The 14,546-nt window shown below is 48.0% G+C and overlaps 1 protein-coding gene across 3 annotated transcripts in view; it reads right to left on the bottom strand.

Annotated features, from left to right (window-relative positions):
• Positions 1 to 413: 413 nt before the first annotated feature.
• The window catches only part of SCARA3 (scavenger receptor class A member 3), a 35,814-nt gene continuing 21,681 nt past the window's right edge, over positions 414 to 14,546 (bottom strand). For all 3 annotated transcript variants that reach the window (XM_060184880.1, XM_060184881.1, XM_016185629.2), the window contains 3 exons: positions 11,321 to 11,419; positions 7,650 to 8,693; positions 414 to 2,144 (listed from right to left, as the gene is read on the bottom strand). In XM_060184880.1, the coding sequence (XP_060040863.1) occupies positions 1,705 to 2,144; positions 7,650 to 8,693; positions 11,321 to 11,419 (1,583 nt within the window). In that variant the 3' untranslated portion in view covers positions 414 to 1,704. The remainder of the gene's footprint in view (positions 2,145 to 7,649; positions 8,694 to 11,320; positions 11,420 to 14,546) is intronic.

Below are 14,546 nucleotides of genomic sequence, written 5' to 3'. Positions count from 1 at the left end.
AGCGCACATGTTACAATACACAAGGACCCGGGTTTGAGTCCTCGGTCCCCACCTGCAGGGGGAAAGCTTTGTGAGTGGAGAAGCAGGGCTGCAGGTGTCTCTCTCTCTCCCTCTCTATCTCTCAAACCTTCTTGATTTCTGGCCATCTCTATCCAATAAATAAAGATAATAATATAAAAGAATAAAAATAATTTTTAAAAAAGATTAATAAAGTTCTCTGTACCTGCTTTCTCACGCATTCCTGACACCAGCAGTCCCACCACAGACCCCCAGGTGAGCTCTGTATTCTGGTAGTGAAGGGGCCAGACTCCACAGTGAGACTGAATATCTAGGGAATATCCCTTTTCCACTGGTTCCCCTCCAGAGGTATCATGCCCCCCAAGTAGAGAAGAAAGGATCAGAAGACACACCCCTCCTAGAAACAACTCTTTACTGGGGTGTTGATACAATGCCATGCATTATCATGGGTGCACAGTCTCTTGGCTATGGGGTAACTCGAGTGAGCAAACCAGTTACACATCCAGTACGAGAAAGGAGGTGGTGGTGGGTCACAGTCTGTTCTCAGGGTCTGGTTGGAAAGCAGAGAGCTCCACGCCTTGCCCAGTGGAGGAGGGGCTGCTGGAACGTAATGGCTGGGCATCTCTATGACAAATTTCACTTCGGAGAGGCCTTGGCCCCGCTGCGAGGAGCTTCCCAGTGCCCACCTCTACCAGCACGCACAGTCAAGGCGGACCTCTGGTGGTTGACGTTCAAGGCCTCCCTCCTCATCTGATTGTGTTGCTGGTTTGGAGAAGTCCCAGGCCCTGTACTGGCACAGTGGGCCCACTGCTGTTCAGTCAGCTGGTGGCTGCAGGCCAGAAAAGAGCCAGCTGAAGGAGGGGAGAACTCTTCTGTAAATCAGAGATCCTCTTTCAGTCTGGTCTACCAGTCATCATAGAGGGGTTACCTCAGGAATGGGTACCTGGATCATAGTACCTTCACATTCCTCCCTGCCTCCCCTCCACTCCCAACTCCTGCAGTTTCTGGCAGGTGTGTCATTTTGTTAGAATCTTCTAGAACCTGGACAGCTTGGAAAGTGACCCTCTGCAAATGCAACAAATTCCTGCTTGGCTTCTTCTGAGAAGCAGAACTGAGGAATTTCTTGGAGATACTGGCACCATGAATGATGTCCCCAGTGGTCCCTCTGTCCTGTGTCGGATGGTACAGCTCCCAGGTTTACAAGCAAAGACACAAAATTGCCAGATTTTTCTTGTCACTGGAATTTGGACCCACTTCCCCTGTAAAGGTTGTTCCAGGTCTTTTTCAAGCTCTGGGAGTCCAGGAAACTGCCAGCTGGGATGGGCGTGAAGATGCTGGAGAGATGAGCTGGTTGCCAATTCAGAGATAGTCAAGACCTTCCTCCCGAGATAGCCACCTCCTCAGCAGGTGCAGTCATAGGAGAGGGGGGATACCCTGCTCTCTCCTCTGGCTCAGCCAGGGACACCCAGTCAGTCCCCCGGCCAGCAGGGGTGTGTGTGTGTGTGTTTCTAGATATAGTCACTACCGGGAAACTGGAAGGTGCAGGGGCAGGCCCTGGGGGAACTCCTATACAAATAAAAGGGCCACAATTGTAGGTGTGGCTTTCAGGGGGACTTACCCTGCCCTGAGCCCTTCCCAACCTCTTGCATGGCACTGTCCAGGACTGGGCCCTTGTCTGAAGCAGCTCTAACTTCCTGGTGGACCTGGTGGCCCAGGGAGTCCAGGGGGACCCTGGATCCCTGGTTCACCCTTAAGGCCCATGGGCCCCCGCTGGCCTGGTGACCCTGTCTTCCCAGCAATCCCTGGTTTTCCCTGAGGCCCTGAAGGCCCTAGAGGACCTGGAGGGCCCTCTGATCCTGGGGACCCCACATCCCCCTTGGGACCTGGCTGTCCTCTTGGGCCTCCAGTCCCAAAGCTTCCCTTTGAGCCTTTGAGGCCTGTGAAGCCTCGTGGGCCCCCTGGCCCCCTTTCCCCCACAGGTCCTGGGTCCCCTGGCTGCCCCTGAGGACCCTGGGGTCCAGGAGGGCCCAAGCTACCAGGATCTCCTTTGGGTCCTCGGCTTCCCACAGGTCCTTTCGTGCCCGAGTCTCCCTTGAGTCCTCTGGGTCCTGGAAGGCCAGGTGCACCTAGGGCAGGAGAGAAAAGTGTGAGAGGTGAGGCATGAGGGGTTGAGAGCACTGCTCAGTTGTGACACACAGACACATCCCAGGGGCAGGACCAGGTCAACTGTAGGCTTCAGGAGTTCAGACCCAGCTTGACTTCTCCAGGCCAGCTTGACTATCCTTGAAGCTGGGATGAGTCACCTGACCCCCCAGACCCATTGTAGGCTGTTGAGTAAATCTGGAGATAAAAACTGTCGACATCAGATGTTAGGTTTAGTGCAGTGAGTGCCAAAAGCCTGACCTGGGGGTTTGTCCAAAGTCTCACACAGGCCCTTGAGCTAGGAACTGAATGTTGGACAGCTTCCAGGAAGGGCCAGTGTCTATCAGTGTCTTCTGCCCTATCTTAGAGGCCCACTTGGCCTTCAGCATTTACTCTTGGCATTTATTTATTTTGAGATAGAGAGAAAGTGAAAGAAACCATAACACTGACGGTTTCTACAATGAGGTGGGGGGGCAGGCTTGAACCTGGGTGGCACACACAGAAAAAAAAAAAAAAAAACCTTTGAACTATCCAAGTGAACTATTTTACTGGCCCCACATTTCATTTTTAACCTCAGCTCTCACCCCTGCTCACTTCCTCCTCACCCTAGGCTTTGCCCACAACTGCTCCAGTGACTGAGACAGAGGTGGAATCAGGGGACACAGAAAAGAAAGCCAAGGAAGTGAGTTTTGAGTCACAGACACCTCCCAGAGTGAGGGAGTGGGGCAGCTCAGAGAAACACAGCTCCTCCAGGAAGCTCACTCACCCTGACCATGCCATCTTCTTCATGAGAGGTTGGGCTCCTGCTTTTGGCATCTGGGGGCAGAATTCTCATGTCACATTCAGCTCTCCAGAGCTCTGATATAACTTCCCCCATGCTACCCCCACCCAAATAGGACAGACTTAGAATTCAAAGGGAGGTAAGATCCAGTTCCATCCCTTCATTTCACAGAGGAGGCAGTTAGAGCCCAGGAAAGTGACTGAAATCCTCAGGAGTTGCTGAACAGAATCCAGAATCGGGGGGTAGGGAGGAGAAGGTGGGGAGAGGGACTTGGAGGAAATGGATGCCAGATATTCCAAGTGGCCATGGTTCAATTCTGAGTGTTGGGGTCCTTTTCCCCTGCTGATGCCACCTCCCCCCACCCGACTCCCTGCATACTTCTAAGCAAAACAGAGTGTTAGTGAATTGCCATCCCACCCGGACACAGCTAGGAGCCCAGACAGCTGGCTCCATCAAATCCAATGAAAACCTTCCGCTGGGGTGGGGACCCTGTGTGGCTCTGCTCATGTGGCCTGCCAACAGTACAGACTGGGATTCCGTCATCAGGCTGGACTGGCAGGGGTGGGGACAGCTGGCAGTGGCAGCTCTGACCTGGCCTCCAGCAGCCCAGAGGCAGGACTTACTCCAACCCCCAGTGTGGCAGTCAGATCCTCCCCCTGGCAGAACTGGCTGGGGACTGGCAGGCCATGCAGCCTGTACCCCAGCTTTGTTCCAGGACCAGCTGAGATGGGGAGAAGCAGCACAGCCATTTAGAGTAGGTGGGTGTTACAGGAACAGTGGCAGATACGGCCCTACCCACTGGGAGCTCAGGTCCTCATCTAAAATGTCTTTTTTCAAAAGATTCGTTTTTCTTTTCTTTCTTTTTTTGATAGGACAGAGAGAGACTGAGAAGAAAGGGTGAAATAGAAAAGGAAAAAGAGAGACACCTGTAGCACTACTTCACCACTCATGAAGCTTCCCCTCTGCAGGTGGGGACCAAGGGCTGGAACCCAGGTCCTTGAGCATGGTAACATGTGTGCTCAAGCAGGAGCACAATCTCCAGGTCCTTAAGATTTAGTTATTTTTTGTGAAAGAGACAGAGAGACCAGAGTACTGCTGAATTTCAGCATGTGCAGCAGCACTGGGGATTGCAACTGGGGCCTAGTTTGTGCAAGTCCTTTGCTTTGCCACTGAGCCACCTCCCTGGCTTCAGTGAAAGCCTTAAGAGGAGTTTTCACCTCATCATTTCCATTCCCTTACACCTAAGCTTGTTTCTACCTCATAGATGGCATCCCTTGAATTCAAAAGCTGTATTTTCTTATCCAGCCAATATGCTAGATCCCCACAGATTGGTCATGGTGGCACGTTGATAGAACACACCTTTCTCTTCTCCTGAGACTAGCCTGGAGAAAGAGAAATTGACACTAGGAGGAGGGGGCAGAGAAAACAGTGAATCAGGACTTTCTCTCTCTCTCTCTCTCTAAGATTTTATTTATTTACTAAAAAGAAAAATAGAAGAAGAGAGAGAAAGAACCAGATGTCACTCTGGTACATGTGCTGCCAGGGATTGAACTTGGGGCCTCATGCTTGAAACTCCAGTGCTTTACCTGCTTCACTGCCTCCTGGACCACAGGACTTTGTTTATATTGCTTTGCCTTTGCCTCCTGGTCAAACCTCAAAACCAACTCTGAAAAAAATAAAATAAAGCTTCTTCTCCCTCTCCATGCAGTCATGATATTTAATCTGTCAAATGATTTCCCCCATTCTTCTTCTTCTTCTTCTTTAATTTATTCACTTCATGACAGAAAGAGCGAGATCATAGCAATGCTCACATCTGACATAAGTGGTGCTGGGAACTGAACCAGAAGCATCATACATGCAAGTCCTATGCTCTGCTGCCAAGCCACACTCCTGGCCACAGCAGTGATACCTAGTTGACACTAATCATCCCACTCCCTAGCATGAGTGGAAGGAGACCGAGGAAAGTGTTACCCCACCCTCCACACCCCGGGCCACCTGACTTTGCTGACTCTACTTCTGAGAACCCCCATCCAGCCCAGGTTGCAGCCTGAATGACCTCACCAGCTCCATCTAACCTCCTGGGCAGCCGACACTCCAGAGAGGCCTTCCTCTCTGCCCGGGACTCAGGGATGATCCCACAATGTGTGTTCAGAGAGCTAGGGGCAGGGAAGTGAGAAGAGGGCCATGGGTAGCTGTTTGCTCACTCTCCGCCTCCTATAATGAGGAGTCATCCCATTTCACAGAAAAGGTACCTTACCAGGCAGTCACAACTCATCTCCTCAGTGAGGCTGGAGGATGAATTGTAAGCCAGGCCTGAAAGGTCCTGAGATTACAACTGCTGAGGCTTTCTCTGCCCAGTCCTCTGTCCTGTTGTCCCCCTGCCAGGGCCTTCTGTTTGATGCTGCCCAAAGGGGCAGGGTCCTAACAGAGAAAGGATGGGGTCTGTATGTAGGTCTGTATGCTTGCGTGAGCAGAGCAAAGCCTGTGGCTCTCAGACCATGAGTCACATATTCCAAGCCAGGAGGGCTTCGGAGACCTGGGTCTGGTCAGAGAAGAAGTCAGCTGGAGTGGTTCAGTGGTTAGCACAGAAGGAAGGGATGTGGACAGAAATTGACCAAGAAACACATCAGGATGGGGAGCCCCCACACAATCCACATCAAGATCTTGGGCTTAGGGGTCCAGGAAGTGGCTCAGTGTTATAGAGAAGGACTTGTCTGCATGAGGTTCCAGGTTAAATCTCTGGTACTTCATATGCTAGGGTTCACATTCTTTCTCTCTCCCTCTGGATAATAAATTTTTAAAAAGATCTTGGCAACTGTGGGAAAAAACAGCAGAGGAGGGGCTATGTAGAGGTACTCCATACAGCCAGCGGACATGTAAGACAAAGGAGGAGAGGTGGGGAGTAGTGGGTGAGGGGCAGGGCTGGGCAGAGGCACAGAGCAACCCCCAAACCCTGAGAAGATGACTCAGGAAGCCAGAGGCTGTAATTAGGCCACCCCAGCCTATTAGGGCAGAGTCACACTGACTACACGTCTGGGATGAGTAGGTGGTCTGCTCCTAGCCTGCAACCGAAACAGGAGACCAAGAGTGAGCAGGAGAATCTAGTCTTTAGACACCCCCACTACCCACCTGGGGAGGGAGGATGGAAAGGGTAGGAGAATCCATCTCACTGTCCATAGAAGCAAAGGGAAGAAGGGCACAGAAGCAGAAGGGATATTGGCCTGAAATTCAGGGGACTTGGATTTGAGTCCCTGCTCTGGTTTTAATCAATTGGTGGTTGGGTAAGTCTTTGTACTCTTTGGATGCTAGGTGTCCCTCCATTCAGTGAGACTATTGGCCTAGGTTAGGCACTCTCAGTCCTCCTGTTTGTCCTCCCCTCCTGTCTATGATGGGCTTGTCTGTAAGAAACTAATTATCTGAAGCCTGGGAGGTATGCAGTGGCAGAGAATAGCACTTACAAATATGGGGACCTGAGTTCCATCCCTGGCACTGCAAATGTCAAAGTGATGCTCTGGTGTTCACACACACACACACACACACACACACACACACACGGGGGGGGGCAGAGAGGCAGAGAGACAGAGAGAAATCAGCCTTTTTAAAAAGAGATACTAGTAATTACACAACCAGAATCATTAGGTTAAATGCCAAAATATTCTTATGAAGACTTTGAAAAGATCAAGAGCCAAAAATTCCAAGGAGAAGCGATTCCTAGAGGAAGCAAGCCTGTACTTGGTCATGTTTTCCTCTCAAGGCATTTGATAATTGGAAAATGGTTTAGGCAGAGCTGATGAGCAGAGGCTCTTGGGCTAAGAGGCTGAGTGGGGTTTCTAGCAGACTCACTAGGACTGGAGTTCGGGGCTACCAAGGACAAGGAAAACATTCAGGACAAAAGGAAATTGTGTGTGTACCTTTGTGGGAAGAACTATAGGACAGAGAAGCTAAGCAGAGTGTTGGATGGTATTCATTTCATCGTCTGGTGCCCGAGGGACAGTAATTGGACGTCAAGGTGAGACAGAGTGGTTGATAGCCTTTGCAAGCAACACAAACCTGCTAATCAGGTTCTGCAGCATGTCCTAAGTGGTGTGAGAATCCAGGTCAGTGCCTCAGACATGACAAGGCACAAGCCTGACCCAATGAGCTCTCTCACCTTTTGAATGTGGCTAAGGTATGAACCAAGGGTCTGGTACAGGTGCAATGTCATCACTGAGTGGCCTCCTCGGGTCAATTCTCTCAGTATTTATTTCTTAGAGAGACAGAGAAAAAGGAGAGAATACAGAGCTCTGTTCCACCACCCCTTGGTGCCATCCATGGTGCTCCCAGGTGGTGCTGGCGCTCTCATCCAGACTCTTTCAGGCTTAATGAGGTGCATACGCTAATTTCTGGGCCTTGAAACATTCTCTCTTTCCCTTTCACCATGTAAACTCCCTGAAAACTTCAGATATAACATGAAGTCAGGGAGTGGGGGGTGGGGGAGGCTATAGGATAAGTCTGCAAACTGAATCACCCTCTGGCTTGCCCTCAGCTGCTCTCACTCACTCCCGAGTTCAATGAGCAAATGTTCCCCGAGTGCCTTCCAGGGACCAGGCAATCAATGAGGGTTTCTAGGGAGGAGTCCATCATCAGGCAGAAGTGATTCAGAGTCAACCCCCGGCAGCAGGGCACCTGTCAGGAACTCTGGCGCAGCACACCCGGACCTAGTTCTTACCTCGGACGATGGTAACATTGCGAAGGATGTCCCCATGCTTCACGTCCACAGCCTTCATCTCTTCCATGACCATGGAGAGGTTGCGCACATCAAAGTCCAGCTGGGCGCTGAGCAGGCCAGAACGCTGCCGGAGCAACTCAGTGGTGCCCAGCATGAGGGACACAGACTTGTTCAGGTAGTAGAGCTCCTCGGCGTGCGTGTGGAAGCCCAGGGTGCACGAGAGCCTCACATCATCCAGATACTTGAGCATGCTGTGCACGTGGCTGTCAGTGGCGTTGATGTTGGTGAAGATGGTGCTGATCTCAATCTCATGTGAGGCCATGCGGCCCTCCAGTGTCTCGAACCTCTCTGCTGTGCGGTTGTGGGCATAGCGGGTGTGGTACTGCAGGTCGTGCATGTTCTCCTCATGGTCGTCCAGGAAGGATGAGACGTTGTCCAGCTGTAGCTGCAGGCCCATCACCTGCAGCACCAAGTCATGCATGCTTTCAGCGTTCTGACTGATGCGCTGCGAGGCGGCGCCCAGGGTGGCCTGGATGCCTTTGACCGCTTCTCCTGTCTTGGCTGAGGTGGAACGCAGGCTGCTGAAGAGCCGACTATAATTTTGCCAGTCGGTGACCATCTTCTGCAGGGTCAGCGTCTCCTCATCCGTCTTCCGCCGGATGCTATGAATCCACTCAGAAGTCTGCCCTGATGTGAAATTGATCTGTTGCAAGGCAGCCTTGACATTGTAGCACTCCTGGGCCAGGTCCTTCAGAGAGAGGTCCAGGCCAGCTGTGGTAGCCTGCCATCCTCTCACCTGGCCCAGGAAGAGCCCTACAGACTGGTTGACCTGATGGATGGAGAAGGAGCAACTGCCCATTTCCTGGGAGATCCGACTGCTGGTGGTGGAGAGCAGTTCGTGAGTTTGAGACGTCTGGTCCAGCTGTACCTCCTGGGACAGAAGCATCTTCTGAATTCCCTCCAGCTCCTCCTGCAGTTTTCTGATCTCTTGCCCAAGCTGCCCAGCCTCGTGACAGAAAGAGCAATTGTCCGGGACTTTCAGATCTTTAGGAGAATGGGGCAACAATTTTGAGTTAACTGCTGAAGGATATAGCTTCTAGCACCTTTTTTTTTTAACTTTTTTTTTGTGGATTAAAAAAAAAAACTTATAAAAAGGAAACACTGACAAAACCATAGGAAAAGAGGGGTGCAACTCTACACAGTCCCCACCACCAGACCTCTGTATCTCATCCCTTCCCCTGATAGCTTTTCCTATTTATTTTTTCTTTTTTATGAATGAAAGAGACGGAGACAGAGTATCACTCTAGCGTTTGCAGTTCCAGGGAATCAAATCCAGGGGCTTAGGCTAGTAAGTTCTATTCTCTATCAATACAGTCACTTCCTGGATCCCAAAGGTTGCTTCCTTTGATAAAATATTTTAGAGCCAAGGAAATAGCACAGTTGGTAAAGCAATAAATTTTCATGCCTATAGCACTGGAGGTCCCAGGCTCAATCCCCAAAACTACTATAAGCCAGAGCTAAGCACCACTCTAGTTCAAAATAAAACAAGGGGTGGCATAAAATATTTCGTAATGTGACAGTTGGGCGATAGCACAGCGGGTTAAGTGTGTGTGGCGTGAAGCACAAGGACCAGAGTAAGGATCCTGGTTCGAGCCGCCAGCTCCCCACCTGCAGGAGGGTCGCTTCACAGGTGGTGAAGCAGGTCTGCAGGTGTCTATCTTTCTCTTCCCCTGTCTTCTCCTCCTCTCTCCATTTCTCTCTGTCCTATCTAACAATGACGACATCAATAACAACAATGATAATAACTACAACAACAATAAAAAACAACAAAGGCAACAAAAGGGAAAATAAATAAATAAATAAATATTAAAAAATTTAAAAAATATTTCGGAATGTAATGAATTGGCAGGTGATCCCTTTTCTTTGCTAAATCCTGCTGTGAAACCCTAAGAGGGAAAGCCTGGCTAGAATCTCTATGAAATTTTGCTTTTGCCAGATGCCTTTACTATGATCCAACATGGAGGGATTAGAACATTCTCTCCATCTCATCACCAAGTTAGGGTGAAAATATCTTTATAACTTTTCTGAAGCAGGAAATATAGACCCAAAAATATAAGCACAAGACTTGTATGTCTGAGGGCCCAGGATCAATCCTCAGCCACCTTCTGGGAGCTTTTTAGTGTGTGTGAATGGTATACTCTGGCTTCTCTCTCATAAACATAAATAAACCTTCAAAACACACACACACACACACACACACACACACCCCAAAAAGCCCCCAAGAGGTGGTTCAACAGGTAGCATACATGCCCCAGCCCTGCATATGACAGAGTGTACGCTGGTCTCTCTCTCTTTAAAAAAAAAATTTTTTTTTTTTAGCTAGTCCCCTGGTAGAACACATTTCTTTTTTTCATTCTATTTATTTATTTATTTATTGGATAGAGACAGCCAGAAATCAAGAGGGAAGGGGGCGATAGAGAGACAGACAGAGAGACACCTGCAGCCCGGCTTTACCACTCACAAACCTGGGTCCTTGTGCACTATATAATGTGTGCGCTCAACAAGGTGCACCACCACCCAGTTTCTTAAAAATTTTTTAAATTATCTTTATTTATTTATTACATGGAGACAGCCAGAAATCAAGAGGGAAGGAGGTGATAGGGAGAGAGACAGAGACACCTGCAGCCCTGCTCCACTACTCAAAAAACTTTCCCCCTGCAGGTGGGGACTGGGGGCTCAAACTTGGGTCCTTGTGCATTGTGACATATGTGCTCAATCAGTTGTGCCACCACCTGCTCCCTCTGGTGTCTCTCAATCTGTCTCACACACATTAAAAAGTATAAATTTAAAAAGAGCAATCCTTATACTTTTTCTGAGATTGTCAAGAACCTCCCATCTATGCATTTAAATTTTTTCCAAGTATCTGTCTATTATCAGATTCAAACCTCTTACAGTGAACTAGTGGAAAAGTTGGTGCAGGGACTGCTCTCTTTCTGTGACCTGTTAGAAAGGAGAATTGGCTTCTCTAGTGTCAATCAGCTATTGGGATGGGGGCTGACTGGGACATCTGCTTTGCATCTGAGCAGACCACCTCTAATTCCTTCTATGATAGCTCCTATGGTTGCCTTCAAAGCAAAGACAGAATGAGACTGTCTTTGTTTAAGCTAGAGGGGAATAGCAGCATGAAGTGCACATGCTTTATAGCAGAGACATTGGAAGGACTTCATTTTACAGTGGGGAAAATAGCATAATGATTATGCAAAGCTTCCAGGTTCAGTCCCTAGTACCACCATGAGCCAGAACTGAGCAGTGCTCTGATAAGAAAAAAAAAAAAAAGTAAATATGCCTTTAAAAATATTTCAGATAAGGAAGGTGATCTGGGAATGGACTGTCTTTGACTCCCTTCTCTCTCTTTAGTTTCTAGATCTAGAATGTGCATAGACCCTACCACCACCACCTCAATCCCCACAGCCCACCCGTACCCAGTCCTGGTGAATCTGACAGTAGTAGCACTAACTGGATGAATGATTCACCTGGACAGGGAGGCAGGACACTGAGGTCAGGGTGCCACAACATGGCAAGTACATGGCATGAGAGGGACCCTTACCCCACCCCCATTAGTGCTGTTCTTTCATCACTGTTAGTACCATACCTGGACACCAGACACGTACCCAGACCCTGGAGATTCTCCTGCATAGACACAAGCTTCTTGTCATACTTGGCCTGGGCCAGGGAGATATCTTCTGAGAGAGAGTCCACTTTCCTGAAAACTACAAAGGCAATGGAGGTGAGAAAGAGGCAGCTCAGACAACAAATACCAGTTGTATGTTGAGAGGCATTTTTATCAGCTTCTCTTACAACCCATAGCATTCACAACTGTTTTTCCCCACCAGGGTTATCACTGGAGCTCAGTGCCTGTATGATAAATCCACTGCTTCTGACAGTCAGTCTGCCTGCCTTCTCTTTCTTTCTTTCTTCCTTCCTTCCTTCCTTTCTTTCTTTCTTTCTTTCTTTCTCTTTTTTCTTCGATAGTGAGAGAGAGAAATTGAAAAAGAAGGGAGGAGAGAGGGAGAGAGAAAGAGAGAAACCTGTAGCACTACTTTGTCACTTGTGAAGCTTCCCCCTGCAGGTGAGGATGGGGGACTTGAACCCGGATCCTTTCACATGGTAATGTGTACCCTTTATTGGATGTGCCACTGCCTCACCCCTCATTCACCCTTCTTATAGGTGGTTCCTGATGTAGTAACAGAAGATGCTTCCTTACAGCCAACTTGTCACATGTTTGTGTGTGTGTGTATGTGTTTGTGTGTGTATCCCTGTCTATGTAGATAGATTTCTAAATATGTCTCCCTAAAGTGTATATTTGTTTCCATATATAGTTTGTACCTATCAATTTTCTTTTCCAACATTTAATTATGAAAGTTTTCAAATAATACTTGGATTTATATAAGTGAATACCCACATGTCTACTGACTAGATACTAGGATTAATATTTTGCTACACTTACTTTATCCTACATCTTATCTTTTTAATCCATCCATCAATACATAAAAAAATTAATGCATTATCAAATTAAATTTTTACTATGGAAGGAGGGACACATGGACTATAGAGCTATACAAAGGGTTGGCAAATTGGGGACTAACCTTAAATCCCAACCATTCTTTTTTTTTTATAATTTTTTAAAATAATATTTATTTATTGGATAGAGACAGCCAGAAATCAAGAGAGAAGAGGGTGTTAGAGAGAAAAAGAGACACCTGCAGTCCTGCTTCACCACTCGCAAAGCTTTCCCCTGCAGGTGAGGACCAGGGGCTTGAACCTGGGTCCTTGTGCACTGTAATGTGTGCGCTCAACCAGGTGCGCCACCAACTGGCCCCCCAAGCACTCTTCAACCCTGCCTGCTTGTTTACATATACTGTCACTAGTTTTGTTATACTATGAAGAGTTAAGTTCTGACAAAGATCGTGTGTGTGTGTGTGTGTGTGTGTGTGTGTGTGTGTGTGTGTATGGGAAGGGGATATGGTAAGATAGCTTACTTGGATAGTGTACTTTCTTTGTAATGAACATAACCAGGTTTAAGCCTGGCTCACTAAGGGAACTTCAGTGTTATAGTCTTTTTCTCTGTCTCTATCTGTCTGCTCTCTATCTGAAAAAGTTGGTGTGGAGTGGTGAAGTATCAGTGATTAAAAAAAAAGAAGGAGGAGAAATAGATCAACTATATCCTGAAAACCTAGATCTTTCTAGAAAAATCTGGTTAACACTGGGGAAACAGCACAATGGTTCTGCAAAAGATTTTCATGACTGAAGCTATGAGGTCCCAGGTTCAGTCTCTAGCATCATCATAAGCCAGAGCTGAGCAGCATTCTCCTCTCTCTCTCTCTCCTTCTTTAATTATAATGAAATAAATAAGTTTTTTTTTTTTCCTCCTCCAGGGTTATTGCTGGGCTCGGTGCCTGCACCATGAATCCACCACTCCTGGAGGCCATTTTTTTTTTCCTCCTTTTGTTGCCCTTGTTGTAGCTTTGTTGTGGTTATTATTATTGCCCTTGTTGACGCAATTCGTTGTTGGATAGGACAGAGAGAAATGGAGAGAGGAGGGGAAGACAGAGAGGAGGAGAGAAAGACAGACACCTGCAGACCTGCTTCACCGCCTGTGAAGCGACTCCCCTGCAGGTGGGGAGCCGGGGGCTCGAACCGAGATCCTTACGCCGGTTCCTGCGCTTTGCGCCACATGCGCTTAACCCACTGCGCCACCGCCCGACGCCCATAAGTTTTTTTTAAAGGAAGAAAACTCTGGCCAGACCAGACTTCCCTGGACAGATGACCCCACCAATGTGTCCTGGAGCTCCGCTTCTCCAGAATCCCACCCCACTAGGGAAAGAGAGAGACAGGCTGGGAGTATGGATCGACCAGTCAACGCCCATTCAGTGGGGAAGCAATTACAGAAGCCATACCTTCCACCTTCTGCATCCCACAATGACCTTGGGTCCATACTCCCAGAGGGTTAAAGAATAGGAAAGCAATCAGGGGAGGGGATGGGATATGGAGATCTGGTGGTGGGAATTGTGTGGAGTTGTACCCCTCTTATCCTATGGTTTTGTCAATGTTTCCTTTTTATAAATAAAAAGTAAATAATAATAATAATAATAAAAACTCTGGACAGATTCTTCTCTTGGTAAGTTCCATGAAGGCAAAGTCTAGAAACAGTTTATACCTGTGCCTAGTGAAGCCACTGACCTATAGTATGCATACAAAAAAATACTCAACTAACAGATTACAGTAGATTTTTCTCTGTCCACTGAGAGCAAGACTGATGTCCTCCATCCCTCTATACTAGTCATCTTACTGATTGCAGAACATTAAAACCACATGCTGAGAATTTTGTAACTGTCCTTTCTAAAGATCTCTGATTCTTACACTCTTCTCTGGACTCATATTTGTAGCTATTGAACTTTATTAATCATCCCATGTGTGCTGGGAGCTGGTTGCTGAAGCCCTGACTAGGCTGACTAGGAACCCATGCCATTCTTCTGCAGCCTCTAAATGTGGTTGCTATAGCTCCCCCCTTCTCTGGCTCGGGATTCTGGCCACTTTCTGAGAAGAACAGTCCTATAAAGTGATTTAGCAGAAGAAAGTGAAGCTGAGCAGGGCTAGGGGCTATGCAAGATTTTGCACTCTTTGGTCTTTAAACTTAGCTGCATTTTAGAGTCACCTGAGAAGAAACAAGAGACAATTAAAACCTGGGTCTGACCCAGTGGTTATGATTCATTCATCTGGAGTCTGGGCTCTGGCAGCAACAGTTTTAAACTCCCTTCCAGAGATTCTAATGTACAGACAAGATTTCAAACCACTCCCTGTGCTGGTAAAGTGTAACTGAGTCATCTCACATGTTCC

The sequence above is a fragment of the Erinaceus europaeus genome, chromosome 2 (genome assembly GCF_950295315.1).
Source record: "Erinaceus europaeus chromosome 2, mEriEur2.1, whole genome shotgun sequence".
Classification (NCBI taxonomy): Eukaryota; Metazoa; Chordata; class Mammalia; order Eulipotyphla; family Erinaceidae; genus Erinaceus; species Erinaceus europaeus.
The sequence above is the reverse complement of the archived record's forward strand: the minus strand, read 5'-3'. Positions and strand labels throughout refer to the sequence as shown.